Source organism: Mya arenaria, chromosome 1 (assembly GCF_026914265.1).
Source record: "Mya arenaria isolate MELC-2E11 chromosome 1, ASM2691426v1".
Lineage (NCBI taxonomy): Eukaryota > Metazoa > Mollusca > Bivalvia > Myida > Myidae > Mya > Mya arenaria.
The window spans coordinates 15,715,838-15,743,356 of record NC_069122.1 but is presented as its reverse complement, the minus strand read 5'-3'; the positions used below and the strand labels follow the sequence as shown (position 1 = coordinate 15,743,356).

The 27,519-nt window shown below is 35.2% G+C and overlaps 1 protein-coding gene and 1 pseudogene across 1 annotated transcript in view; both read right to left on the bottom strand.

Moving 5' to 3' along the window:
• Nucleotides 1–1,016: 1,016 nt before the first annotated feature.
• LOC128224769 (sodium/potassium/calcium exchanger 5-like) lies at nucleotides 1,017–2,633 on the bottom strand (annotated as a pseudogene).
• A 14,715-nt stretch (nucleotides 2,634–17,348) lies between these two features.
• Nucleotides 17,349–27,519, bottom strand: part of LOC128212972 (sodium/potassium/calcium exchanger 4-like) — a 42,657-nt gene continuing 32,486 nt past the window's right edge. The window contains exons 3-10 of the mRNA XM_052918442.1: nucleotides 27,416–27,499; nucleotides 26,907–27,010; nucleotides 26,441–26,541; nucleotides 25,582–25,748; nucleotides 21,529–21,657; nucleotides 20,185–20,403; nucleotides 19,530–19,631; nucleotides 17,349–19,209 (exon numbers count right to left, since the gene is read on the bottom strand). Of these exons, the coding sequence (XP_052774402.1) occupies nucleotides 18,875–19,209; nucleotides 19,530–19,631; nucleotides 20,185–20,403; nucleotides 21,529–21,657; nucleotides 25,582–25,748; nucleotides 26,441–26,541; nucleotides 26,907–27,010; nucleotides 27,416–27,499 (1,241 nt within the window). The 3' untranslated portion in view covers nucleotides 17,349–18,874. The remainder of the gene's footprint in view (nucleotides 19,210–19,529; nucleotides 19,632–20,184; nucleotides 20,404–21,528; nucleotides 21,658–25,581; nucleotides 25,749–26,440; nucleotides 26,542–26,906; nucleotides 27,011–27,415; nucleotides 27,500–27,519) is intronic.

Below are 27,519 nucleotides of genomic sequence, written 5' to 3'. Positions count from 1 at the left end.
TGCCTCCTTGGATAAGACTCATTTTCGCCGACGATGTCACATGTGTCAATTAACAGTAATTAAATTGGTCATTGTCCAAAAGACCTGTTCAAGTACGTATTATGCCTATTGCATGATTAAGAATATTTACAACAACGTGTAAGTATACAATCATCTTGTACATTCTGTTTGTATGTATACAAATAATATTACCAACGGAAAAAGATGGAAAACGGGATGGTAAAATGCTTTTGTTCACCATTGTCTTCGGTTTGATTACAGTAGCCTAAGAAATGGTTTAAAAGCTTTTTGCTGAAATATTTTAAATATCTGATACCAGCTGAATAACGCGTCACTATGAGTTCCTCGTTATATTAATCGACATGATATTTGGGAAAGAAGACACTGATTGGCTCATCGTAAAGTCGCCAGAAAATATCCTCCTAAGTGTTAAACTTAGGACCATATTATGGTATGTTTATAATAAGATTAGAAAAACACCAAATGTTTAAGATTGAAACCAATTGCTTTATGTGTTTTATGCTAGTCTTGTCAAAAAACATTTAAATTCTGTCATTTTGGCATACAGAAATAACCGCCTTTAGTGTAGCTTGATTTGTCAAAATGTTATTAACTTTTTACAATCTGCTATCGAGTAAATAAGGAAAAAACTTTCGCTCGGTAACATAAAAACGCAAACGAAAAAATGAAATGACAAATAGTATTACGACACAGCTAATCAAACTTCTAATAATTCCAAAACTAATGGCAATTAATATACCATATACCAGTAACTTTGTATCCATGTTGCATTAAAGAGCATACATCACAAGCAAGGTACCAAATCGTAAACGTATGCCAAAAACACATTTCGGAAGACTTAACCGAACTCATGGCAGGCTTATTCGTATTATTGTTATCAGTAAACAGTGAAGACAATGTAACGTGCGGACTTAACCGTGAAAACAATGTTAAAAGTCTTCTAAAAATATTAATCGCATTTTATTTGCAAACAAATTACCAAGACTAATTTCTAATTATGATTCCGATCTCGGACAGGACTTTGCAACGAAGTCACCAACAACATTTAACTAAAAAAAGCACGATATACTTATAACAATTACATATACAACCAGACATAGAGCGCCAAACGGTTTTGTAAGTTTCCACTTTGCGAGGTTTACACAAACTAACATAAAAAGCAACCGTAAAAAGAAGAATAAGTGCCGAGTACGAGATCCCACCGCTGTTGATAATGAGAGGGTCGCCCTTTTTTCACGATGGCTGTGTCGAGAAGCCAGGGTAGCCCTAGACACATTAAGATGTCGAATACGTTACTACCGATAGAATTGGATACTGCCATATCGCCATAACCTGTGAATAAATACAATAGACGATGAAATTTTGTTCGACATGTCTATTCAAAATATGTACTACAATTATGTCATGGTCTCAACAATTAGTAAAAACGTGTAATTAACAAGTATAACTAAATATGTATGTGTCTGATGTGTAATAGCATCCGCTGAAATCATGATCGTATATCATTTGTTTAACAGTAATGCTAGAATGGTAATACCCACTATTACTATTAAATAACATGCTGAAACGATGGAAAGTAATAGCTATAGTGCCAAATTATCAACGCACGATTCTTATGGAAGCTTTTTTCAAATTAATGTTTCTGACTAGGTTGCTGACAAGGAAAGCCTTTTTTACCATCTCTTGCAAAGAAAATACTGCTTAGACAGTCTGGTACAGAAGTTCCGGCCGCCAATATGGTCAAACCCATTACCGTGTCAGGAATGTCAAACGCGTCTCCTAAAAAATATAATGAGAGAGCCATAATTGTAGAATTTATAACGTATAAGAATTACCTAAAACGATATTTCGACATTATATTATAGCTTTATAGCGCCAAAATTGTCAGGGGTGTAAGGCGTGCCGAAAATGTCAAGCATATCTCCTTTAACACACAAAACAGATAAAATGAATGCATTTGCCATTGATGCGATTGTATAAATAAGTTAATAACGAAGTAAAAAAGAGCCTGTCTTAGCCAGCAAGCAAAGAGGATATGTAGTGACCATTTGTCCAACACAGATATAAATATACTATGGATGCCAAACAGGTCTGTCCTCACGGTGTCCAGATTTAACGACAATATGTTTTTTGTGAATGTTGCCGGAACTGTCAAGAGCATTTCAACAAAGAATACGGCAACGAAAACGATAACATGGCATTGCATCTACTAGTTGTATATTTGTACGGCTTGCAGATCACCTAGTCGACACTCATCTGATATTGCTTAGCTAATAGAACAAATATCAAAATGTCTGAAATGCAGTGGGAGTAGATCCCTCATAAAGGTTATTATTAACAAACACTAATCGTATTTATTTCTGTAAAGCATCAAACTAGTAAAATGTTAGAATGACAACATAACAAATCTAAGGCGACTTATATTGTAACTACACCTTGAATGTAGCCAGATCAACACATCTTAACCCACCAATGATTGTCACCATCCACACCATGAGGTAGGAACAAGCTGCGATCCAGACAATGGACATGATGAAGGTCATTATGTAGAACTTGTGCCTCACCCCCTCCCGTCGGCAGTCGGGGATGGAAACGAAGAATATACACTTTAACGGCAGGCATCATAATTGCCCAGTATATCCAAAGTGCGGCCCCGTCGGGAAAGATAAACGGGGATTCGTACGGTTTTTCACCTGAGATGAGCATAATACATCATAAGCTCTTTCCAGTAAGCAAACTTATATGAAGTATCTAGAATAACTTCAATTTAAATCACTGCTCAGATTCACACTCAACACAGCGGTTTCATACACGTTAGGTAAAGTAGTCACCGCCTCTCGTTTATCACTTGGTAATGATTAAACTCACGTGACTTTGCTAAAAATAATGTTTTATTTCAAATATATATTTCTTATAGTTATGAAATATGCTCTTTTTAAAGACTGAAACAAAACCAAAAGGCAATGCATGGATATAAAATAAATTGCTTAACGGATTACTTGACCTAAAAAAACATCAAAGACATTTCCTTGCAAAAGTAATGAGATTTTCCAAAGACATTTTCAATATTTTGTTTTTATAGAACATGTTATCTAGTGATATTAACGATTGCTAGGCACCAACCTCATTTAAGAAAATCATGGACTATACGAATCAGATCATACGCCTGAGAGCGGTATACCTCAGTTATTTCGAGAAAATAGCACTTGTGTCTGCCCAGGAGAGAGCTTTTATAACAGTGCGTCATGGCTTCTGGAAAACTTCATCCAATAAATGTCACAGTATTACTGCAACATGTTATAATAATTGTGATAAAGTAAGACGAATGACGGACTGGTTAACATTTACTTTTTTTCTTTGTACGCGCCGGTAGAAAAATACAGTGCTCGTCAAAGGAAATCACCGAGTAGGCAATGTCCTCACTGTATGCTTAGATAAACGTATTTTTAAAACCTTTAGTACGAGAAACGCCTATGAGCTACAGTATATACTGACTGGTGTTAGATTTATACCACTTTTTATGTATGTTCTCATGAGGTCAGAGTCTTGACTCAGTCACTGATTAGTACGAGTAGTACACCCTGTAACGAAAAAATGAGTACAAAATAATAAAACTGAAAAGCGATAATATATACACCGAGTCATCATAATAATTATAATAGTGTTATTAGAAATGCGGTTGTATTCGACTCGAGTGGATTTTTGCAGATTCGGATTTCACGAGGCGCTAGCCGAGTGAAATCAAACTCTGCAAAAACCACGAGGGTCGCAATAATAATTTTAGCTACTCACATTTTATTTATAGCAATGGACATACTTTATGACGGACCTAAGTAAATAGGTTAACATACAAAATGAACCTACCGTATAATATAGCGCTTGATTATTAGCGTTTGTTCGGCCATTCCGTTGGTATTGCGCCATATCAGTACACTCAATTACGTCCGGCTCTAATAGTTTGTACATACTCCAAATAATGCATACTTATTAAGCTAAGTCTCATGATAGTCGTTAGGTTTCTGAAATCTATGATACCACTTTAACCCATAACCACTGTCTAATATTTTCCGACAGACGCAAACATAAAAACTGACAGGCAGCACTTAAGGAAATATCCGAGAAAATTCTATATGTCTTTACTAGACAAAAACATGACCGTGAAATGTACGCATTTTCATTTTATGATTTCACAGGAGGAGACTTTTAAATAAATAGTTATTAAAGAATGTGTTTTTCAAGGGTCAGAAATAACTGGAAATAGTGAGATTGAAAATTATAATTGAAACTACAGTCAAAAACCAATATACCGAATAATCATGGTGGTATGAACAAACTGATACTCACAAACAAATAATATACAAACACGAATTCAGACACCCAGTGAACTTAAATATGAGTCGTGTACCTTCTGGATAGTGGACAATCGGCTACTCAGAGCTTGTACTCTCTGCAGAGAAGCCAGTTTGCAGTGGTTTCAGATCAGCAGAAGATGTGCTCGCATTGTCAGATGTGTAGCTACTCCCCAGAGAATTCTCTGAAAATATTCATAAGATCATTATTGACTTAACGTAGACCCGTTCTCATCAAATCAGATAACAAAGCCGGTTAACCCATCATTTACAAATAGAGATATTTTAATAGTTGTTTGTTTTCTTGTATCGTGGTGTTCTTTGTAAGATGTTGGCGCTGTATCTTTTGTTCGAAGATAGCTCTGTGTCTTTCGTTTGGTGTTTTCTCTGTGCATATTGGTCGTTGTTAGCGCTGTGTCTCTTGTTCGGTGAAAGTCCTGTGTCTCTTGTTTGGTGTTAGCGCTGTGTCTCTTGTTCGGTGTAAGCTCTTGTCTCTTGTTCGGTGCAAGCTCTTGTCTCTTGTTCGGTGTAAGCGCTGTGTCTCTTGTTCGGTGTAAGCTCTTGTCTCTTTTTCGGTGTAAGCTCTTGTCTCTTGTTCGGTGTAAGCTCTTGTCTCTTGTTCGGTGTAAGCTCTTGTCTCTTGTTCGGTGAAAGTCCTGTGTCTCTTGTTCGGTGTTAGCTCGATGTCTCTTTTTTGGTGTTAGCTCTATGTTTTTGTGCAGTATCTTTTTCAGTGATAGCTAAGCGTTTCGTGTTCGATATTCAATCTGTGTGTCCTTTTAGGTGGAATCTCTTTTGTTGTTTTTTTGTACATTGATAGCTTTATGTTTTTTGTTTGATGTTTGCCCTGTACCTATCTTTCGATGTTAGCCCTGTGTTTCTTGATCGATAATACCCTTGGTCATGAGGTCTTTGAACAGGATCTTGGTTAAGTTGTAATGGAGTTGTCATAATAATTTCGATGGTTTTATAGGTGAAAGTTAATTTGTTGATATGTGAAACACCTACTCTTAATAATTGTTCGCCGTGCTAAGCGATAATTTCATTCCAAGTTTATTATCTTTTAAAAGATCTTATCAAGAGCATACGTCCACCCAGTAGTTATTTTATTCTGTTCCTACTCGATCATTGATTACGTCTCCTGAAATCTTAAAAATGCAATAATTTATAGATGCAGAACGCTAATGAAAATTCATCCATTAAGTGTTACCTATATTATTCTACGATTAAACGATTTCGAAAATCGGGAAGACTCAAACGTTATTGAATTATGTATAGCAACGCCCGTAAAATAAAATGTTACGATAACGAAAATCATTTTAAGAAAACATATATTATCATTTCCGAACTCCTCCATCTATATTTGTTATCGGATTTACATTTTAATGAGTGTCTTCAACTTTAAAAATCACCTAAGAAGCATTTATAAATTGTGTAGTATTTGAGTTGAAAGGCGTTTGCGTCACTATCAGAACATCCTATTACTCGGTATTAGCCATAACTTTAATGGTATATTTGTGTTCATAAAGTGTCAAATGAAATTGTGTTACCCTGTATGTCTCTTTTTGTTTGTATGTTTGCTATCATTGATTGTTTTTGTAATGTCTATGGTACTGATAGAAACATTAATAATTCTGCATGCTCCGTCTTCTGTAAAATAAGACCATCTAAAAACTGAAGATTCTAAAAAGTGATATAATTATGATACATTGGAACGATGCCATTTTAAGAAAACAAGCAATGTCGTCAAATATAAACAATCTTGTCCCTGGTGAATTAATGACGCATGAGTCTGGGAAATAGTTGTGTGCGTTGTGCGCTTCATAGAATCTAATTTCATCCTATAATTAGATAACAACCCTAAAAGGGTTGAATAAGAAGGCTTCCAGGAGTTATGTCTAATGATCGCATGGTATTTTCCCATAATTTTACGCTAGAATTACAATAACGAGAATGCACTTAATTTGCTTTCCGTTTGTCAAATAAATATTGAACATTCTGTAATGTTTAATTATTTTATTGAGGCGTTCTTCCTCATCGTAGAATTATTTTCACACACAGAAAAAGTTCTTGACCCGCCTTTATGCTCTCTACTTTCTCTTTACATTTATTTGAGTTCTGATATGAAATAAAAAAAATCAAATAAATAATCGAAAACAAGAGAAGAAAAACATCGTAACTATATATCAATCACTACTTTTAAATGATTATTAATGCAAGTAGTAACCAAATAACTAATTTAAAAATGACGTATCTTTTGCAAATCATGAGCTTATCGCAGAATTGCATTACTATTACTGTTCTTTGTACACCATACGAAAACATTTTGTGAACAATATTATGATAGGTGTGTAAATATTGACTATCTTGTTGGGTTGACTGTTTACAACTTTATTTGAACTGAATTTGAATTTCGTGCTAGAAATCATACGAGTCCATTTATTTTCCTTGAGTGGCTGCCTCATTCATTTACTTTTCCAATACATTTTATTTGTTTCAATATATATTACAAATCGAAGGCCTTCTTCTTAATACGTCCTACAAAGTAGAAAGGCTGAAAGGAACATGCTAAATCTAAAACTCCTATTTATGCAATTAGGCATTTTTCAATAATCACCTTTGAGCAATAGCTGTTCTACTATATGACTTTGCAAAGAGGCACGTCGCTATTAATTTGAACTTTAAGTCTATGGAAATATACCATTTTTGGAAGTATTTCATCACTATGAGGAAAGACATATACGCATTTTATTTTATAATGAATGAAATACGTATAATTATTTCAGACTTAATGTAAACAATGGGGCCTTTATGGGTGTGCGTAAATTTCCTGAGAGGGGTTGTTTCTCGTCAGCCTCTACGTCTTTACATGTTTTTTTCCGGAAGTACCGGATGACGGGCTTTATGAGATGTATCGCCTTGTTCTCCATGTAACGGTAGTAGTACATGATCAAGATGTTAATCATGTAAAGGATCACCAGCACTAGCCATTCATACCTGTTACAAAGGAGAATGAAATAATAACTAGATCATAATAAACAGCTGCTGTAATTTGGTTCGAAGTGGCGGATAAAGGCTTTCACGTAAGATGGTGTCTAACTTAGGTGTCTTACCGTTTGACCTGCGTCCCAGTTTTGCCAACACAGTCAACGATATCATTGATGTAAGTGTATAGTTTGAAGATATGGATTTGGAATTGTTCATATTAAGTAAATGCATTTATCATGTTAAGCACCGTTTGCGTTCTATAATTGTTGGTCATTAAAAAGAGACATTCCTAAGGGTCGTAGGAGATTATGAGTGTCTTACCAACAGACAAGTGTAAAGAGTTGCTTAAATATTTGGTTGAGTCAGTTTTCCAAGATGTGTATTGTTTTGTCAATATGCATGTAATAATAAGTTGAACCAATCAGCTATTTAAATGTACAAGCTAGCCAATGATAACCCACGTAGACAATATATCAATAGTTCATACAAAGGGCTGTCGTACGTCTCAAATTGTATTGCAACGCACTCGCAAAACAATTTGACTTATAAGTAAACCTGTTGTCTTTCTAAGAACCAAAATGATGTTTGATATATGTTTATTTGGATTAACATATATTTAAACAAAGTGAACTATCACTTTTGTACTTTTTAATGCAAAATGTTTTAAATCATCAAGGCTCGTTTTTATCCATTTGATAAAACTCGTTTAATTTGTCATCGAATGACCACGCTATGTACGACAGTGTTTCCATTAAGGCCATAATAAATAGTGAAAATATGATTCAGGGCTCATTGTTTATCATTGATCATTGTTACACTACCACTTTTGGGTGAATTTTATATTTGGCTTATTCAATTCTACTCTTAACTCGTACTTTAACTGCCCGGAGGATGTAGTGAGAGAAAGCCACAAGAGGCTTTAAACTAGTCGGATTCTCCATATCCGTTTCATTTTGTATATTCTGTATCTCGATTCTGTAATAATTGTTTAATGGAAACCGTGAAATATGACATATTAATGTCTAAGGCTTAAAGACGTCAATATGTATGTGCCTATAAGCGATATTGGGGTAACGGATTCGATGCATGCTTAACATATTGTTAAAACCTCGCTACGTAATTTTTAATGAATGATGTTTTAACAAGCAACTTGTTAAACTACAAACATGTTTTTTATTCAATACAAAATTACACATGCAAAGCAGACGTGTCAACAATCAGAAAGGAAAAATCCAAAGACTATAACGAATAGCTTTTATTTTTGTTTTTTATTCCAATACACCTTTTCTTTTAATGTGAAAACGAAATAAAAATTACAGAACTTCTTAAAATCTTAATCCAGAAGTTGGTGTTTTTCGCATGCCTTGTTGTTCAACACAATATATATATATATATATATGCAAAAAGATAATCATTTATATATATATATATATATATATATATATATATATATATATATATATATATATATATATATATATATATATATATATATATATATATATATATATATATATATACATATATATAAATGATTATCTTTTTGCAAAACATTCCTCGATATCGTCCCTACAATTAGGCCATATTGAATTACCAACATTCTTTAACGTATTTTTAAAAACAGCAAATAACATGAATAAACATAGATAAAAGTTAACTGCAGCAGCCAATTGAATGTAAAAACTCGATTAAGGTTTTGATTTGGTGAAAGTTATCCAAAACGTTCTTGGATAACTACTAATCAATCAACCCGTTGAATGAGTCCAGAAACAAGAAGATAACATGTGGACATCTCATCAATGTTGTGTGTTTACATCGGTTGAGACCTATGGTGACCCATGTGTGAACCCCTTTGAAGTCACATAATTCCACACCCTGATATTAATCAACAGAGCTTTTATCATTTGTGTTTGAACAATCAGAATTAGGCTTAATTTGCTTAACAGCATTTGAAACGAATTCATACTATAAAATACACATAGACAACAACACATTATTGTATTATGATGGATGGCTTAGCTTAAAGTATAATAAAGGTATGGTACATTATTGAGCTTATTCGGATTTATCTTCCGAAAAAATAAAACAAAACACATTCTGTATAAACATAAAGTATCGCATGATTAATAGCCTAGTTGACGTCATATTAAATATGTTGCTCATTCGACTGAATGAAGCTTATTTTCTGAAACTATATATGAAAATGATTTGATTTTCGAAAAAAGTGTCATGGCGTGATCTGTCACGTTTTTGAACCTCGCAGTGAGACGAAAAAGGAATGAATGAATAATAGCTTCCAGCTCCGCCTCTTACACGAACGTATTGGTGTTTCTTGAATATAGATTACCGCTCAATAAGGTGTGAGAACTTTATGAGTAGTAGGAGGAGTGGTGGAGAGGTTGACCGCGCTGAACGAGTCATTACCGTTAATCAATCACAAGATCATATTGTTGTACTTAAGAGTCGTTTAGTCCTTTCAAGGGATCAATATGAATTTAGTGTCAAAAGGTTATTTCTCCCAGACTGCAATAAGCATGACATGTGTGTAGGCGTTACGAAATCACCAAGTATTTCGTCCACATAATTATTTATGGTCGTAATAAATTACATAGTATACAAGAGTGATTATTGTATGAGGAATGTCGTCTACTTAAAAGGCGCTGCAAGAATATATTAGAAGTATGCTAATGTATTTAAGCTCGATTGTGAGAATCGCTGAAAGCTTATATGAACCACATTAGACTCTGTTTCTTGGGTAAAAAACGTTTTGAGGGGTCATGTGAAATAACCCGTAGAGGTGCTCGAACTCATAATAGTTAGAGGTGGACAACTTTACTTTTAGATAACTCTCACCATTAGAGTTCCCCTTACAATAGAGTTATGAAAACCTGTTCTTTTTAGCATTATCTGGCTGGTTAGGTTTAAGAACCTGTAACAAAGGTAAAGAACTAAACCCTGTGTGTTTTAATAATTAAAATAAAGCGACCAAACTACATTTATTAAGCAATTGAGACAATGGCACAAATATTCAAGTATATAGTCAATCACAAACATGTTTTAAACATTCGAACAACAATATGTTGACTGTGTTTAGAGGTTTCATACAAGCCTATGGCTTTCTCCTCAATTCCATATATTATAATATGTGTACGAGGTATGTTCGGAAAGTTCCCTGACTGTACTTATAACTTTGTTATTTTTCAACGTAGAGCTTTGAAACTTCGGTCAAGTTGAGACACATATATATTCATTTTGATAATAAGCGGACATTCGCCTAAGTTAATACTCAATAAATTCTAAAAATATTGTATCCATAGCAACATAATATTTACTGTTGTGGAGCAAGCCTTATATGTTCCTATAATGTTCACATTAAACGATTTTTGTAACATCAAAAAACGCGGGAAACGTCATCATGACGCCGAACCACAACATGACGTCATTAGGCCTAGAAAAAAATTGTTTGGTTAGGGTAGGCTTTTTTTTTTCAAACTGACTATAAAAACGGTAGGGTCGGGTTACCCGAACCAAATGTATTTTTTATTAGGTCTTAGTAAAATACGCATGACGTCATTTGAGCAAAACAAAATCCAAAACAGGAGCTCAAAGCAAACATGCAACGCGAAATCATTGAAAACCAACGTGTCGTGATATAGTTTCTCCAGTGTTTAGATGTTTAACCATCGAAAACATTGAGAAAGTTGATGAAATCATTTGGAGACAAAACTTCGAGGCGCACAGCTGTTTTTGAGTGGCACAGACGCTTTTAGGAGAGGCGCGAGTCAACATCCGACGACGAGAGATGTGGGAGACCGGCACTTGTGGCGAAAAAGCGCGTAATGGTAAAGTCGATGCTTGATAGGGACCGACGAGTGTTTACATGGGAAATGGCCGAGGAATGTGACATTGGGGTAGCAGCTTATAAGCTAATTACTGAAGAGTTTAAGATGACAAAGGTGTGCCCACGTTGGATACCAATGCTGTTGGATGACAATCAGATGAAGGATAGGGTGAATAAATCATTGAACTTTTTGGAGGTCCTATCGACGTGAAGGGGACAGATTTCTTCAAAGAATAATCATAACGGATGAAACGTGGTTTCATCTGTTCGACCCTGAGACTAAACAGCAAAGTATGGTCTGCAAAACATCGTCTTCACCACAACCAAAGAAGGCTCGGGTGACGAAATCAAAAGGAAAATTCATGTTCATCGTATTTATGGACGCCAACGGTATAATCCTGACACATGCGGTCCCGGCGGGCGTTACCGCAAATGCAGCGTATTATTCAAAGGTAAACCTTTTTAATAAACATATTTATAAACGAAATTACACATTTATATAATCATGCTATGAATCAAATGTAGAGAACTGATGCATAAATTCAATAATAACAGCAGTGAAACGGTGTAACCTCACAATGCATTATTTTTCAAATAGTCAACTTGGTATTTAATTTTGTGTTATTTATTGAACAGGTCGCGAGGCGGGATATGGTCCAAGCACTGCGCATAAAGAGGAGCGGCATGGAAGAGGACATAGAAAATGTTTTCTTACACCAGGACAATGCCCCAGCGCACAGAGCCCGGTACACAGAGTTGGCGTTGGATGTTCTCGGGATCGGCAGGTTGGAGCACGCCCCCTACAGCCCAGACCTTGCGCCACTTGATTTTTCGCTTTTCCTGGCCGTCAAAGCCCAGCTACGCGGAATCCGATTCGACGATCTCGAGAGCCTACGGCGTCACGTGCAGATAATATTCGTATGCGCTGCGTGGTGTCTCATTTTCTACTTCTAATTATCTGCATTGTGTCAATTGTTCATCGTTAGGCACTTGTTAAAGGCGTCTTATATTACAGAACTCCTTCCGGATTGCCCAGTTAGACTGTTTATTTTGTCTGCAAAACACCCTTTTCGTCGAGGAAATAAGGTTTTTCGGTCATTAAGTGTTGACATTTCGTCATGATACACAAGTCGTGCTACGCAAGTTATAATAACGACCAAAGAAACACAACAACGGCATTTCACTATCCAACCAATTTCAGAAACATTGTTGAATTGCATTGCAATCGTATAGACGAAAATATCATGATGATCATTCATGATATCTAAAGCTGATAAGGAAACCCGTATGTTTGTGATGTGTTATAAACAGAAATTGTAAAATGATTTTCATCAGGATTCCATGCGATTATTAATTCTTAATTGCAACATAATTGTTACCACGTTGGCTATATACTATAAGTTACGGGGTTAGATTATGACCCGACGTTTAATATATATATATATAAAACGTAGAAAAACTGGTAACATTGATCAAGACGCCAACGCTTTCAGTGAAATGTTTCATTTTTAATCGGATTTGGGAAATACACGCCATTTTGGTACGATATAAAGATTAGTGACCCGATATGAAAAGTTACGGGGTCATGGCTTCATTTTACTGACCGTTCCAAGGCGTTACCTAACAATTATATATATATATCTATAGAATTTATGCACTGTTCTTGTTTGTGATTTTATGTTCTATGTCTTTGGCGTTTGCCCATTGCCACTATTGCCGGGTTTATGTTTAAACTGTTTGCTACTGAGCATGTTTCTGTACCTTTTTGCATAAATATTGACCAGTCGCGGTGGCCTTGACCATTGGCGTTGCGTCATTCATGTTACAGGCGTGATATATTCCACAGTCCTTCAGAGAACATTTGGTGGTATTTACATACTTTTACTCATCACTAAATGAATATCATTTCTTACCAAAAGTTTTTATCAATTAATTTCTGCATAAAGTAAAACGAAATATTAAAATCATTACACCACATGCAATTTAAGCAGAGCTTTCAACGGTATAATAATTGTTGGAAATATCTATTCTGGAGATCAAAGGCTTAGCCTTAGTCTTTCAATATGGGCTATTTTGTTTCTTGGGTAGGGGCTGATGTTCAAAGTGACGCCGTTCAAACGCCTAATCCTGGTCCTGCCGCTGCTACCGGCCAATGGGCCAAAAATATCAAAATGTTTCTGATGGCAATATCGTGCATGTAACAACCCTAATGTCTACTATCTCCCAGGTTGTACAAGATACTGACCATGAATGTATTGACTTACAAGGTGACATTTGAGCTCCGTTTGTTACTGACTTCAATACATTCTACAATGGAAAAAAGAAGGACAAGCCAAGAAATCGTCAACTTGAACAAACACCCTTTTTAGAAGCGCAATTTTAAGGCCGTACGAACACTTATGCGAAACAGGCAATGCCGCAAAACAACACCGTGAAAAAGACATTAAACACTTGTATTCGTGAGAAAGCTAGATGACATTGGTATTGATTCATTTGTAGTTGTTGTGAACTTTTTCAATCGGTCCGAAACTGTAGTAATATTTCATATGTATCTGAGAATCCGACTGACTTCTTTTCCAATGCATTTTTAATATTTCACAAAAAATGTCATGCAGGCAGCACATATGGGGATCAGAAACATATTTTTTACAATTGCCCTTTAAAACGATAAGTAAATAAAGAGCTCTGTAAACAATTCAAGAGCTGCTTAACTTGGTTATATTATATTTATTCTACTTCTTTGCCCTCATGGAATCGATTACAACTTTTACTGCCAAAGGAAATAAGCATGTTTTGCAAAAATCATCATCTCAAAACGACGTCCATCACGGCAAAGACATTCGAATGTTTTTGATCAATACAGTCATATTGGTTGAGCTGAACTACGTAGACGCTTTTACGCTTAAGAGAACGTCACGAAAATTACAATCGTTCGAATTAAAGTGTGTGTACTTTCCAACTTTCGTGAAAATTCCTTGTTGGTTTTGAGTGAATTGGTGTTTTTTTACTAGTTTTGCAACACCTAAATTATGATGCAAACAAATTAAGTCGTATGCTTCAAAATATCCGTTGTTAACCTTCCTGCTGTTTGCTAGTGAAATGTTATATATCCTTCTAGGTTTGCAACACTTCTATTAAGAGGCAAACAATTTAAAGAAATTGCTGAAAAATATCAGTCGTTTCCTAAATTATCATGTTCATCTATATATGACGTTTAGTAAGCAACCAATTTCAATTTTTCAAGTGACAAATGGATTTCTAAACTTTAATTAAAAATGCCCTTACTCTAAACACATGTTATCAGCGTAATTAGATGGGGATGCCCACATGCAATAATTAGTTTACAATAATGGCACAATAAAGCTTTCAAACAAATTTCGACTCAATGTCATACTGTGTGATAAAAAAGAATCGAACTACTTTTTGTTCACTGTAACAATATACGCAGTGTAAACTAAATTATACAAAAATGTGTATTTGTTTTGGCGTTTAAACATATTATGTATCAAACCTTCTGGGTACCAAAACAAAATATTTTGTTTCGCAAAGAGTCTTTAACTTGCTGTACATCATACTTTAATGTACATTTGTTAAAGTGTTCGGTTTGTTAAGGTTCTGACCACATAAATATTTTACTGATATGATATTGACAAGGTATTTTGAATTCAATAATTGGTATGAATGCAGGTCAACGGGAAACGGTGTTAAGGTTATTTCTTATATCCATAATAGGAATTATATGATAAGGGATATTTGAGAAGCTTCCTTGGAAGATTCTTTCAAAAATGAGGAAGAAAGTTTTACTGTTTTATTTCTTAGTTTTAGAGATCCTTCTGACTTTATGTAATTTACCGAGGTTTTAACTGACTTTACGACTTTTATTAAGTCGCCATGCTTTAAAACAAAGTGACTACAAGTACTGTCTGATAAACCAACAACGTAACCACATACAGTGAAACAAACAAAATTTTATATTTTCAATACCACATAATTATGTTGATGTGGGTCTGGACTATTGCATTTAAAAACGTTTGATGGGATTTACTGGCCACCAGGTTATACACCTCCAAAATATTTTGCAATATGATAATACAATGTCTCACGCTAGTATGTCACTGCAGAGTAAAGACTTTTGTTGATCTTTTAAACCTATCACAGTGATTCGTATCATTATATGAATAGGTGTGAGATGTGTCTGACTTGTTCGTTCGGCGGGCGTTTGAGTGATCGTTTTGCTGTTCTATCGATGATTGCTATCATTGGTCAAGCTGTTTCTTTCCTATTATATTGAGAATCATGTTTTATTTCTGTCATTTTCCTATTCTTTCCGGGTTATTTAGAGGACGAGATGTCAATCTCCCGAGTCTAAATGGAAACTGAATTATATTGACTTACAGAACCTAGCCTAGTAACCGCAGCACCTGTTAATCCAACTTAGTTCTCTAAAGTGTATGTACATTGCAATACGTAACAGGACAGCCAGCATCAAGTTGATTTGTTAATGTTTTGCTTTATATCGTTTCCTTATACTTGATAGCATCGACGAGATAATCTTCCTCCATCCAGAAAACAAAATATTTAGGCGATGAATATTGTAAACACTCCCGATCGAATCATTCGTTGAATACAAATAAATAACACTACATCCTAATTGCTTCTATTGATGATTCTGAGAGGAAGCGCAAATCAACTGTCAAGTAAGGCAAATCTATCATTATATAGTGGAAACAGAAATAAATCCCCTTCTGTGGAATGCGTGCAAGTCTTATCTAATTGATGTCTCTCGCGATTTTTATTATCTTTCTCTAAATGTCATTGATCTCCTCATTCAACAGGATACTTTGGACACACCACTGGGATATACTAGGAGTGAAATACTTTCGCACATGCTTGATTTGACGACTATATGACAATTGCTAAGATTATTGAGAAGTCACGGTATATGCTTGTGTAAATATTTGTTACACCATGGGCAATCGTAAAAATGCACACTGTCACGATAAAATAAAAAAGAAACACATGACTTCTTTCTCTGCGATTAAAGGGAGCGAGTTTAATTTTTTGGTGGATTGAGGATGAACTTATTATGTGATTTAGTTCTCATAAGCGAGTTAAAAGGGACTAGACTCCAGGTGATACAATTGCAAGAAAAACATTGTCAAAAACTTACATAAAGTTGGCATCGTTGTGTTCAACGCAATGAATTTTACTTACTGATGTATTACACCACTTACGACACATGCATCTTTCGCAGTTTATGCGCATTTTTCCAATTCTCAATTAACTAGGGTTGTCTACATGTTAATCACTGTAAGTTTAAATTTTTTTTCGATATATTTAACTTTACTTACAAACAGATATGATTTTAGGACATAAGGTCAGTCCTATTTGTCATTATCTCTCAAGTTACACTAATATTCAATTGCAGTCTTGTTTTTAATTGTCTTATGATACTGTGTTGTTGTCTTTTTGTACAATTTGTTTGATTCAGGCTGATGCAAACATGTTTTCAAATGGTATTGTTTAAACTATATTCTAATGATCACATTTCGTTGTGCTCATGTATATAAAAGGTCTAAAACTAGAAGCAATGTGAATGTATGTAGTATTTACAAAATGGTCGAGAAGCGTCTTTATGTTGGTACAATATTAAATATGAGGTTACATTTAGAGGTGCACAAGAAATAAAATAAAGCTCATACAAATATCATTAACGACTTTTTGGAACTTTGACTTCAAAAGATGTACACTATTTTGAAATATTCGCAAACATTTATCAGCAGAACATTCAATTCTGGTTTCAATTTGGTTAATGTTGGTTTCTTGGATATTTGCTTGTGTTACACTACACGATGACTTTTTTCTCTATTCACAGGAGGGATTTTTTTTTGTAAAATGGGTCAGTATTACAAAAGTTAAGTGTTATTTACTTATGTGGGCATCTGATATCAAGGCGAGGATACACGTCTGTCGTAAATTCATTAGTGAAAGAATAATGCCATGATTATGAAAGACATGAGAACAAAAAAGTTGTAGCCACAATGTTTATATGTTGCCGTCTGGACTGCTGAATACATATGAAGTATTTATGACTTAATATCAACATACAACATAACCTTGACATGCTAGATAAATTACAAAACCATGAATCTGCAATGAATTACTTTATTTCATTTCCTTTAATAATACACAAATCAACAATCAACAATATCAACAACAAACTTAACATAATTGTGATACAGGTTGGAAAATAGAATCATGAGGAGAAAACGTATAGGATGGACCATTTTGATTTTTCAGTTGATCGTATAGAGTCACAAAAGCAGTTTCCCTGCTTTTTAAGGAAAGGTTGAATTATGCTAATTCAATCCGATCAATGAACAAATCTTGTTTCTTTCCAGCCTCCTTGGATAAGACTCATTTTCGCTAACGATGTCACATATCTTTCAATTAACAGTAATTTAATTGTTCATTGCCCCAAAAGAGCCTGTTTACGTACGTTTTATGCTTATTGCATGATTAAGAGTATTTAGAACAAAATGTAAATATACATCCTGTACATACTGTTTGTATGTATGAACATAATATTAGCAACGGACAAAAAAAGAAGAAAAGGGGATGGTAAAGAGAAATTGTTAACCAATGTCTTCGGTTTTGATTACAGTAGCTTAATAAATGGTTTAAGAACATTTTTCTTAATTAATCTAAATCTCTGATACCAGCTGAATATCGTGTCACTATGAGTACCTCGTTATTTTATGATATCCGGGAAAGAAGCATCTGATTGGCTCATCGTAAACTCGCCAGAAAGTGACCTTCTCTGTGGTAACCTCAGGTCCTAATTAGGGTATGTTTATTATGAGATTGGATGAAGACCAACAATTGAAAATAGAAACCAAATTGGTTTAATGCTAGTCTTGTCCGAAAACCATTGCAAATTTCTATCATTTTGGCAAACAGAATTAATCTCCTTTTGTGTAGCTGAAGTTGTCATAATAACTTTTTTTACAAACACTGCTAACGAGTAAATTAGATAAGACTATTCGCTCGGTGACAATAAAACGCAAACAAAAAATGAAATGACAAATAGTTTTACAATATAGCTAATCAAACTGCTAATATTTCCCAAACTGATGGCAATCAATATACCATATTTCAAATATATTGCATTGTTAGATGCGCTACCGCAATAACTCATAGCAATTTGTGAATATTAACACATTTTATGTGTTTAAAAACATACACTATTACTATAATATGTCAAATGGGAAGTTCACAATAATCAAACATAACAATATACTTTAAATATAACTGCGCTCATGATATTTAATATTCATCTTGTGCGATATTTTCATCCTAAAGAAACGTTGAAATAATTTGAAAAAGGGTAAAATGTAATATGTCTAATGTAAAAATGTAAAAAGCGTACATATACTGGTAACTACTAATACCAACCCTAATATGAGTTCCGCTAAGGCTAACAGTCGCATTCATCGCAAGCAAGGAACCTAATCGTAAACGCTTGCCGTAAACACATTTTTCGTTAGACTTAACCGAACTCATGGCAGGCAAATTCATGTTATTGCAATTAGTCAACAGTGAAGACAATGTTAAAAGTCTTCTAAAATATTAGTTGCATTTTATTTGCAAAGCAATTACCAAGACTAATTTCGTATTAGGATTCCGACCTCGGACAGGACTTTGCAACGAAGTCACCAAAAACGTTTAACTCAAACAAGCACGATATACTTATAACAATGACATATACAACCAGACATAGAGCGCCAAACGGTTTTGTAAGTTTCCACTTTGCGAGGTTTACACAAACTAACATAAAAGCAACCGTAAACAGAAGAATAAGTGCCGAGTACGAGATCCCTCCGCTGTTGATAATGAGAGGGTCGCCCTTTTTCACGATGGCTGTGTCGAGAAGCCAGGGTAGCCCTAGACACATTAAGATGTCGAATACGTTACTACCGATAGAATTGGATACTGCCATATCGCCGTAACCTGTGAATAAATTTAATAGACGATTATGTTTGGCGTGTCTTTTAAAAAGTAAACGACAATAATGTCATAATCTCAACAATTTAAAGTATAATAAACAAAGATTAATTAATATATATGTGTTTGATGTTAAGGCACATGTTGAATTATTATCGTAAAACCTAAGATTAACAGTTTTGTCACAGAAGTAATAGTGACATTAAATTTTAAATTTTGACATACTAAAACGTTTGATAGTAATAGCTATGGGCACGAATCGTATGAACGCTTTTTCAAATTTATATTGCTAACTAGTTTGCTGATAAGGAAAGCCCTTTTATTACCATCTCTTGCGACGAAAATACTGCTGAGACAGTCGGGTACAGAGGTTCCGGCGGCAAGTATGGTTAAACCCATCACCGTGTCAGGAATGTCAAGCGCGTCTCCTAAAAAATAAAAAAATAAATAAGAGGGCCATAAGTGTTCTATCTAAGATATGTAAGGATTAACTCAAACGATATTCCGACAGCCGAAATTGTCGCTATCATAATATCGTCAGATATTTCAGGGATGTAAGGTCTGTCGGAATGGTCAAGGAAATATCCTAATCAAATCCGAGGAAATTGAATGCATTGTCCATTATTGCGAGTGTATAAAATAGTTAATACAGAAGTGAAATGAAACTTTCTTAGCCAACAAGCCTGTACAAAGAGAAGAAATATAGTGACAATTAAATAAACTGAACTTATATCAAACGTTCTGAAAAGTAGGCACTTGTGAGAGTAAATCCGTCATCAAGGTTATTGTTAACAAACACTAATCGTATTTCTCTAAAGTAGCAAATTAGTGAAATTTTTAGAATGGCAACATAAAAAATCTAAAGCTGACTTATATTGTGTCAGCTTGCAATCCAGCATACTTATTATTTCCGCGAGCTTGTTTAGAGGATCGTAAGTAACTACACCTTGAATGTAGCCAGATCAACACATGTTAACCCACCAATGATTGTCACCATCCACACCATGAGGTAGGAACAAGCTGCGATCCAGACAATGGACATGATAAAGGTCATTATGTAAAACTTGTGCCACGCCCCCTCCCGTCGGCAGTCGGGGATGGATACGAAGAATATACACTTCAGCGGCATCATAATGACCCAGTACATACGTAGTGCTGCCCCGTCGGGAACGATAAACGGGGATTTGTATGGCTTTTCCTCTGAAATGGACATAATATATTATAAGCTATTTCCAGGAAGCAAACTTAAATGTTGTATCTTAAAGATTTTCAATTTAATTCACTGAAAAAATCCTATAATATTATTTTTTTTCAAATATATTTCAACTTGAGGATTTGAAACATGCACTTTTTAAAGACTGTAACAAAACAAGAAGGCAATGCAAGAATATAAAATAAATTTCTTAATACATATTATTGCTGAAATCCAGCTGATTTGGCAAAGAACTGTTTGGTTGGGGTTGAGATATTTTTGAAACAACATATGACTGTTTACATGTTCATTCTAGCTATCTTTACATTACGGTATTCCCGGTGTCCTAGTACGTGCACATATGCATTCTGCATATAGACACATAGAACAGAGAACTGCTCCTGGGGAGTTCACTGCGTAGGAGAGTGGCTATGAACTTCAATGTTCGAGTAGTACTGATACATTACAGGTCTTTAACTAATATGATTAAGTCTTTAGTTTATACTAACTTCTTCCTTCTCAAGTGTGACGAAAACCGATCATCCTCAATACTGTTATAATGAGAAATCAAAAACCTTACTGAAAATTGAATCACATACCCTTTTGGTGTGGGATGGTACAGCTTTACCTTAAGACCACTCTTACCCTCTAGATTTAGCATATAGTAAGGGATTAGTGATCATTTATATCCCATGACCAATTCAATATTGTGAACATTTTGGGCCGATTGTTAAGAACGTTGTAAAAGTTAAGAACGTGAATAACGACCATTCTTTGTTACTTTTAAACGTGAAATATTTGATGATGTGCTTAAATATGTAAATATAAAACAAGATTTTCTCAAAGCTTGTTAGAAATACAGCATGTTGACAAGTACTCTAACAAAGTTTCGTATAGAATTAAAACTATTGTCTTATCATTTCACAGGAGGAGACTTTCAAAAATATAGGTATATTAAATGTGTTTTTTCAAGGGTCGGAAATAAGTGGAAAAAGTGGGATTAAAGAATATAATTGAAACTACAGTGAAAAAACAATATACCGAATAACTATGGTGGTATGAACATACGCACAATTAAATGATATACAAACACGAATTCAGACACCAAGTGAACTTAAGTATGAGTCGTATACCTTCTGGATGGTGGACAATCGGCTCCTCTGAGCTTGTACTCGCTGCAGAGAAGCCAGTTTGCTGTGGTTTCAGGTCAGCAGAAGATGTGCTCGCCTTGTCCGATGTATAGTTACTGCCCAGAGAATTCTCTGAAAATATTCATAAGGTCATTTTTGACTTACAAGTAAACCTGTTCTCATAAATTCAGATAACAAAGCTGGTTAATCCATTATTTACCAATACAGATATTTTAGTAGTTGTTTGTTTTCTTGAAGCGTGGTGTCCCTTGTTCGATGGTAGCGTTGTGTCTATTGTCCGTAAATAGCTCTTTCGTTTGGTATCTTCTCTGTGCTAATTGTTAGGGTTTTAACTCTGTGACACTTGTTCGGTGTATGCCCTGGGTCTCTAGTTCGGTGTGAGCCATGTGTCTCTTGTTCGGTGTAAGCTCTTTGTGTCTTGTTCGGTATCTTTTTCAGTATAAGCTCAGAGTTTCTTGTTCGATATTATATCTGTGTTTCCTTTTGGATAGAATCTCTTTGTTCTTTTTGTTCGTATATAGCTCTGTGTGTCTTGTTCGGTGTAAGTCCTGTGTCTCTTGTTCGGTGTTAGCTCTGTGTCTCTTGTTCGGTGTAAATCCTGTGTCTCTTGTTCGGTGTAAGTCTGTGTCTCTTGTTAGGTGTAAGTCCTGTGTCTCTTGTTCGGTGTAAGTCCTGTGTCTCTTGTCCGGTGTAAGTCCTGTGTCTCTTGTTTGGTGTTCGCCCTGTGTCACTTGTTCGGTGTAAGTCCTGTGTCTCTTGTTGGGTGTAAGTCCTGTGTCACTTGTTGGGTGTAAGTCCTGTGTCACTTGTTGGGTGTAAGTCCTGTGTCACTTGTTGGGTGTAAGTCCTGTGTCTCTTGTTGGGTGTAAGTCCTGTGTCACTTGTTGGGTGTAAGTCCTGTGTCACTTGTTGGGTGTTCGCCCTGTGTCACTTGTTCGGTGTTAGTCCTGTGTCTCTTGTTGGGTGTAAGTCCTGTGTCACTTGTTTGGTGTAAACCCTGTGTCTCTTGTTCGGTGTAAGTCCTGTGTCTCTTGTTCGGTGTTAGCTCTGTGTCTCTTGTTCGGTGTAAATCCTGTGTCTCTTGTTCGGTGTAAGTCTGTGTCTCTTGTTAGGTGTAAGTCCTGTGTCTCTTGTTCGGTGTAAGTCCTGTGTCTCTTGTCCGGTGTAAGTCCTGTGTCTCTTGTTTGGTGTTCGCCCTGTGTCACTTGTTCGGTGTAAGTCCTGTGTCTCTTGTTGGGTGTAAGTCCTGTGTCACTTGTTGGGTGTAAGTCCTGTGTCACTTGTTGGGTGTAAGTCCTGTGTCACTTGTTGGGTGTAAGTCCTGTGTCTCTTGTTGGGTGTAAGTCCTGTGTCACTTGTTGGGTGTAAGTCCTGTGTCACTTGTTGGGTGTAAGTCCTGTGTCACTTGTTGGGTGTAAGTCCTGTGTCACTTGTTTGGTGTTCGCCCTGTGTCACTTGTTCGGTGTAAGTCCTGTGTCTCTTGTTGGGTGTAAGTCCTGTGTCACTTGTTTGGTGTAAACCCTGTGTCTCTTGTTCGGTGTAAGTCCTGTGTCTCTTGTTCGATGTTATCTATCTGTCTCTTTTTAGGTGTAAACTCTATGTATATTGTTCGGTATCTTTTTCAGTATAAGCTCAGCGTTTCTTGTTCGATATTAAATCTGTGTTTCCTTTAGGTTGGAATCTCTTTCTTCTTTTTGTTCGTATATAGATCTGTGTTTCTTGTTTGATGTTAGCCGTGTGCCTCTTGTTCGATAATAGCCTTGATCATGAGGCCTTTGAACAGGATATAGGGTACTGGAGTTGTCATTATAATCTCGATGGTTTTATAGATTAAATTTAATTTGGTGATGTGTGAAACACCTTCTTTTGGAAAAAGTTTTTTACCTTCCTAATAATCTTATCAAAAACATACGTCCATCCAGTAGTTATTTATTTTCTGTTCCTACTGTATCATTGTTTACGTCTTCGGGAATCTTAAAAATACCATAATTGATAGATGTAGAATATTGATAAAAAATCATCCATAAAGAGTAACCTCTTTATTGTGCATACTTAAACATACGTCTGCGAACTAACGGTTTCGAAAATCAGGAAGGCATTCCAACGCGATTGAATTATGTATTGCGACGCGCGTAGAATAAAAAGTTACGCTAAAGAAAATCATTTTAAGAAAAAACATATATTATCATTTCCGAACTCCTACTTCTGTGTTTATTTTATTAGATTTGCATCTTTTTCTGAGTTGGTTTAACTTTTAAAATCACGTAACAAGCATTTATACACTGTGTAGTATTTGAGTTGAAAAAGGCGTTTGCACGCTATCGAAACATCCTTTTCCTAAGTTGTAGCCTCAACTTTTGATGGTATTTTGGTGTTGATAATAGTGTAAAGTGTAATTGTGTTACCCTGTGTGTGTCTTGTTTGTTTGTATATTTGCTATACATGATTGTTTTTGTAGTTTCCATGGTTTGTAGAAACATTACTTTGTTTTACATACTTCGTCTTCAGCGAAATAACGACCTCCTAAATATTTAATACTATTCTGAAACGTGATTTAATCATATATAGCAATGAAGCATTTTTAAGATAACATGTAATGTCGTCGAATACCAAAAAACATGTTTCTGTTGAATTAGTGGCACATCAATCTGGGGAAAAAATTGTGCGCTTCATAGAATCTCATTTCATCCAATAATGAGATAACAACTGATATTAGAATGGTTTTAATAAGCACGCTTCCAGGACATTATGTCTAATGATCGCATGGTATTCTCCCATAATTTTACGCGTGAATTACAGTAACGAGAATGCACTAAATATGCTTTTAGGTTGTCCATGAAATATTAAATATTCTGTTTATGTTTAATTATTTTATGGAGGCATTCTTCCTCATCGTAAAATTCTCTCACACACAGAAAGCCTTCTTCGTCCGTCTGTATTCTCTCCGCTTTCTCTTTACATTTATTTGAGTTATGTTTTTATTTTGTAATGTTTTTCAAATAAATACTATCAAGCAAAACAGAAAATAAACATCGTTACTGTTTATCATTCGTTACGTTTAAATTATTTTTAATTCTGGTCATGACCAAATACCTTACTTAACAAATAACATACAGCAACGTGTGTACATGGTAAGGAACCATTTGCAAATACAAAACCATCATATCACTGGCGATAATATGATTCGTGGCTTCGATTGTCTGGGTGCATCTTAGACAAGTCAATAGTATATTTGTGTATTACGCTAATATTCAAGAAGTTGAGTTGTGACTGCATCATACATTTTACCTTACCATTTTTCCTTTAATAAATCGTACACACTCAAGGCTTTCTAAAAACATTCAACTTATAATGCTTACTGTCACTCTAAACTCGCATTCAGTTGTTCCTGTTTAAGTAATTCTGAAATACAATAGTTGTTTTATTTGCATTATATATTTAAATCGAGTTTGAATACATCTACTTTTGCAAATCATATGCAAAGACTCTCATTACCCTAACCGTTCCATTCTGTTGACCATTAAGATATTTGTGTACAATTTTGACTCTGTTGTGAGCTTGACTGTTTATAACTTTGAATTTGATTTTCGTGCTAGAAATCATACGAGTCCATTTATTTTCCTTGAGTGGCTGTTTCATTTATTTACTTTGCCAATTGTTTTTATTTTTTTCAATACAATTTGAAGAACTTCTTCTTTATGTTTCCTACAAAGTAGAAAGGCTGAAAGAATGCGGATAAAATTGATATTACTTAATAAGCAATTTAGCATTTTCCCAAATCACATTTGAATAATAACTGTTCTACTTTACGACTATGCAAAGAGGCGCGTCGCAATTCTTTTGAACTCTACCCTTTTCAGTCTGTGGAAATATACCATTGTTGGAAGTCTTTTACCACTATGAGGCAATATATATGAATATCTCTTTATAATGCATTTTATTTTATTACGCATTAAAACTTCTCGAATAAAATACGTAATAGTAGTTCAGACTTAAATGTAAACAATGAGGCCCCTGTGAAAGTGGGAACAATACCTGAGAGGGGTTGTTTTTCGTCAGCCTCTACGTCTTTACATGCTTTACTCCTAAAGTACCGGATGACGGGCTTCATGTAGTGTATCGCCTTGTCCTCCAGGTAACGGTTGAAATACATTATCAAGATATAAATCATGTAGAGGATCACCAGCACTAGCCCTTCGTACCTGTTACGAAAGAGAATAAAATAATAATTAGATCATAGTAAACAGCTGTTGTTATTTGGTTCCAAGCGGCGGATAAAGGATTTTACGTTCGAGGGAGTGTAACCTAGGGGCTTAACCGTTCGACCTGCGCCCCTCCCACAGAACCGATTTTTTTTGGTTTAAAGTGTTGGTAGATGCACTCACCCTGCTAGTGATATCTGTGAACATGTTTCGTACCAAATTAGCATTTAGAGGCAGTTTTGCCAACACATTCATCTATATAGCATATAAACTATTTTATGTTCTCGAAAACGATGTCAATAATGTAATTGTATAGATTGAAGATGGTTTTGGAATTGTTTATCAATTATATTAATTAAATGCATATAGCATATGAAATACCATTTACGTTCTATCATAGTGCGTCATTAAAAACAGACATTCGTAAGGGTCGGAGGAGATTATGAGTGTCTTACCAACAGCCAAGTGTATAGAGCGGCTTAAATATTTGGTTTGGTCAGTTTTTCAAAATGTGTATTGGTTAGTCAATATGCATATAATGATAAGTATATAAGTATTAACCAATCAACTATTTAAATGTACAGGCTAGCCAATGGTGACCCGCGTAGACAATCTATCAATAGTTTATACAAATGGCTGTCGTAAGCCTAAAACTGTATTGCAACGCACTCGCAAAACAATACTGGACTTACCAGTAGACCTGTTCGTCGTCGATGACTATGACAAGGGCTGCTATTGAGATTAGGTAGAACAGACAATCTCGAGTCATTGGGTACCATGTCAGCTTCACCACCTTTTAAAAGAATAAATTGTTGATCTTAGGTGTTCATCTATTGAGAACAAGTCAATCGGACAGTCAATGGTATTTCGTGTACCATATCAGTTTAAAATTAACTTTAAATGTCATAAAAAGGGATCTTAAGTGTTTTTGATGCAAGGCGTATTTTTATAGGTCAGGGAGTTACATTTAACTGAGGTTTGGCGTTACAACGTCTATTGGACTTAACATAAACAGGCAGCCCCAAGTACAGTTCAAATTTCTAGGGTTGCCCCTAAAAAGACACCTGTACTTGTTGCTATGAAGGTAATGGACGCAAGGGAGAGCGTGGTTACGTACGTAATAAACTTTCATCACAATCGAGCTGAAACATTACCTACCATGCCAGCAAAGATTGCACAGACGCCGATGATGAACAGAATGTTAAAGACAGCTGATCCGACAATCGTACCGACTCCAACGTCACTCTTGGCAATAAATACACCTAAGTTGTAAAGAAAAGTTTCTATTATTTGGGCAAATGATCAGAGATATATGTTATTTATGGACTAAATACAAGGTTTTGAAATCTGAAAATTAATATTCGCTTTAGAATACTTGTTTATATGCTGGACGGCTTTAAACTAGTTTATCTTATATGTTTCTATAAAGAAAAGAATACCATAATAGTAGTTAATGTTTCAAAGGCCTACAAAATTATCAATTTAATTTAAAACGTTGTTTCTTAATTTCACATGCGAATTTGAAAGACAATCAATTACCTACTTAAGATGGTATATGACAAGCATTCGATTGCCCTCCTTTAATATTTTGGACAAGTGTATTAAATACTAAAACAGACAATTTCATCAAGTTTACATCTATAAAATTAACATATCAATGTACTTGCCTATAACGGAAGTGAAAAATTCTGGTGCAGAACTTCCGGCCGCCATGAAGGTTGCCCCGGCAACGTCCTCCTGGAGGTTAAGTCCTGTAATGGAAATACATTTA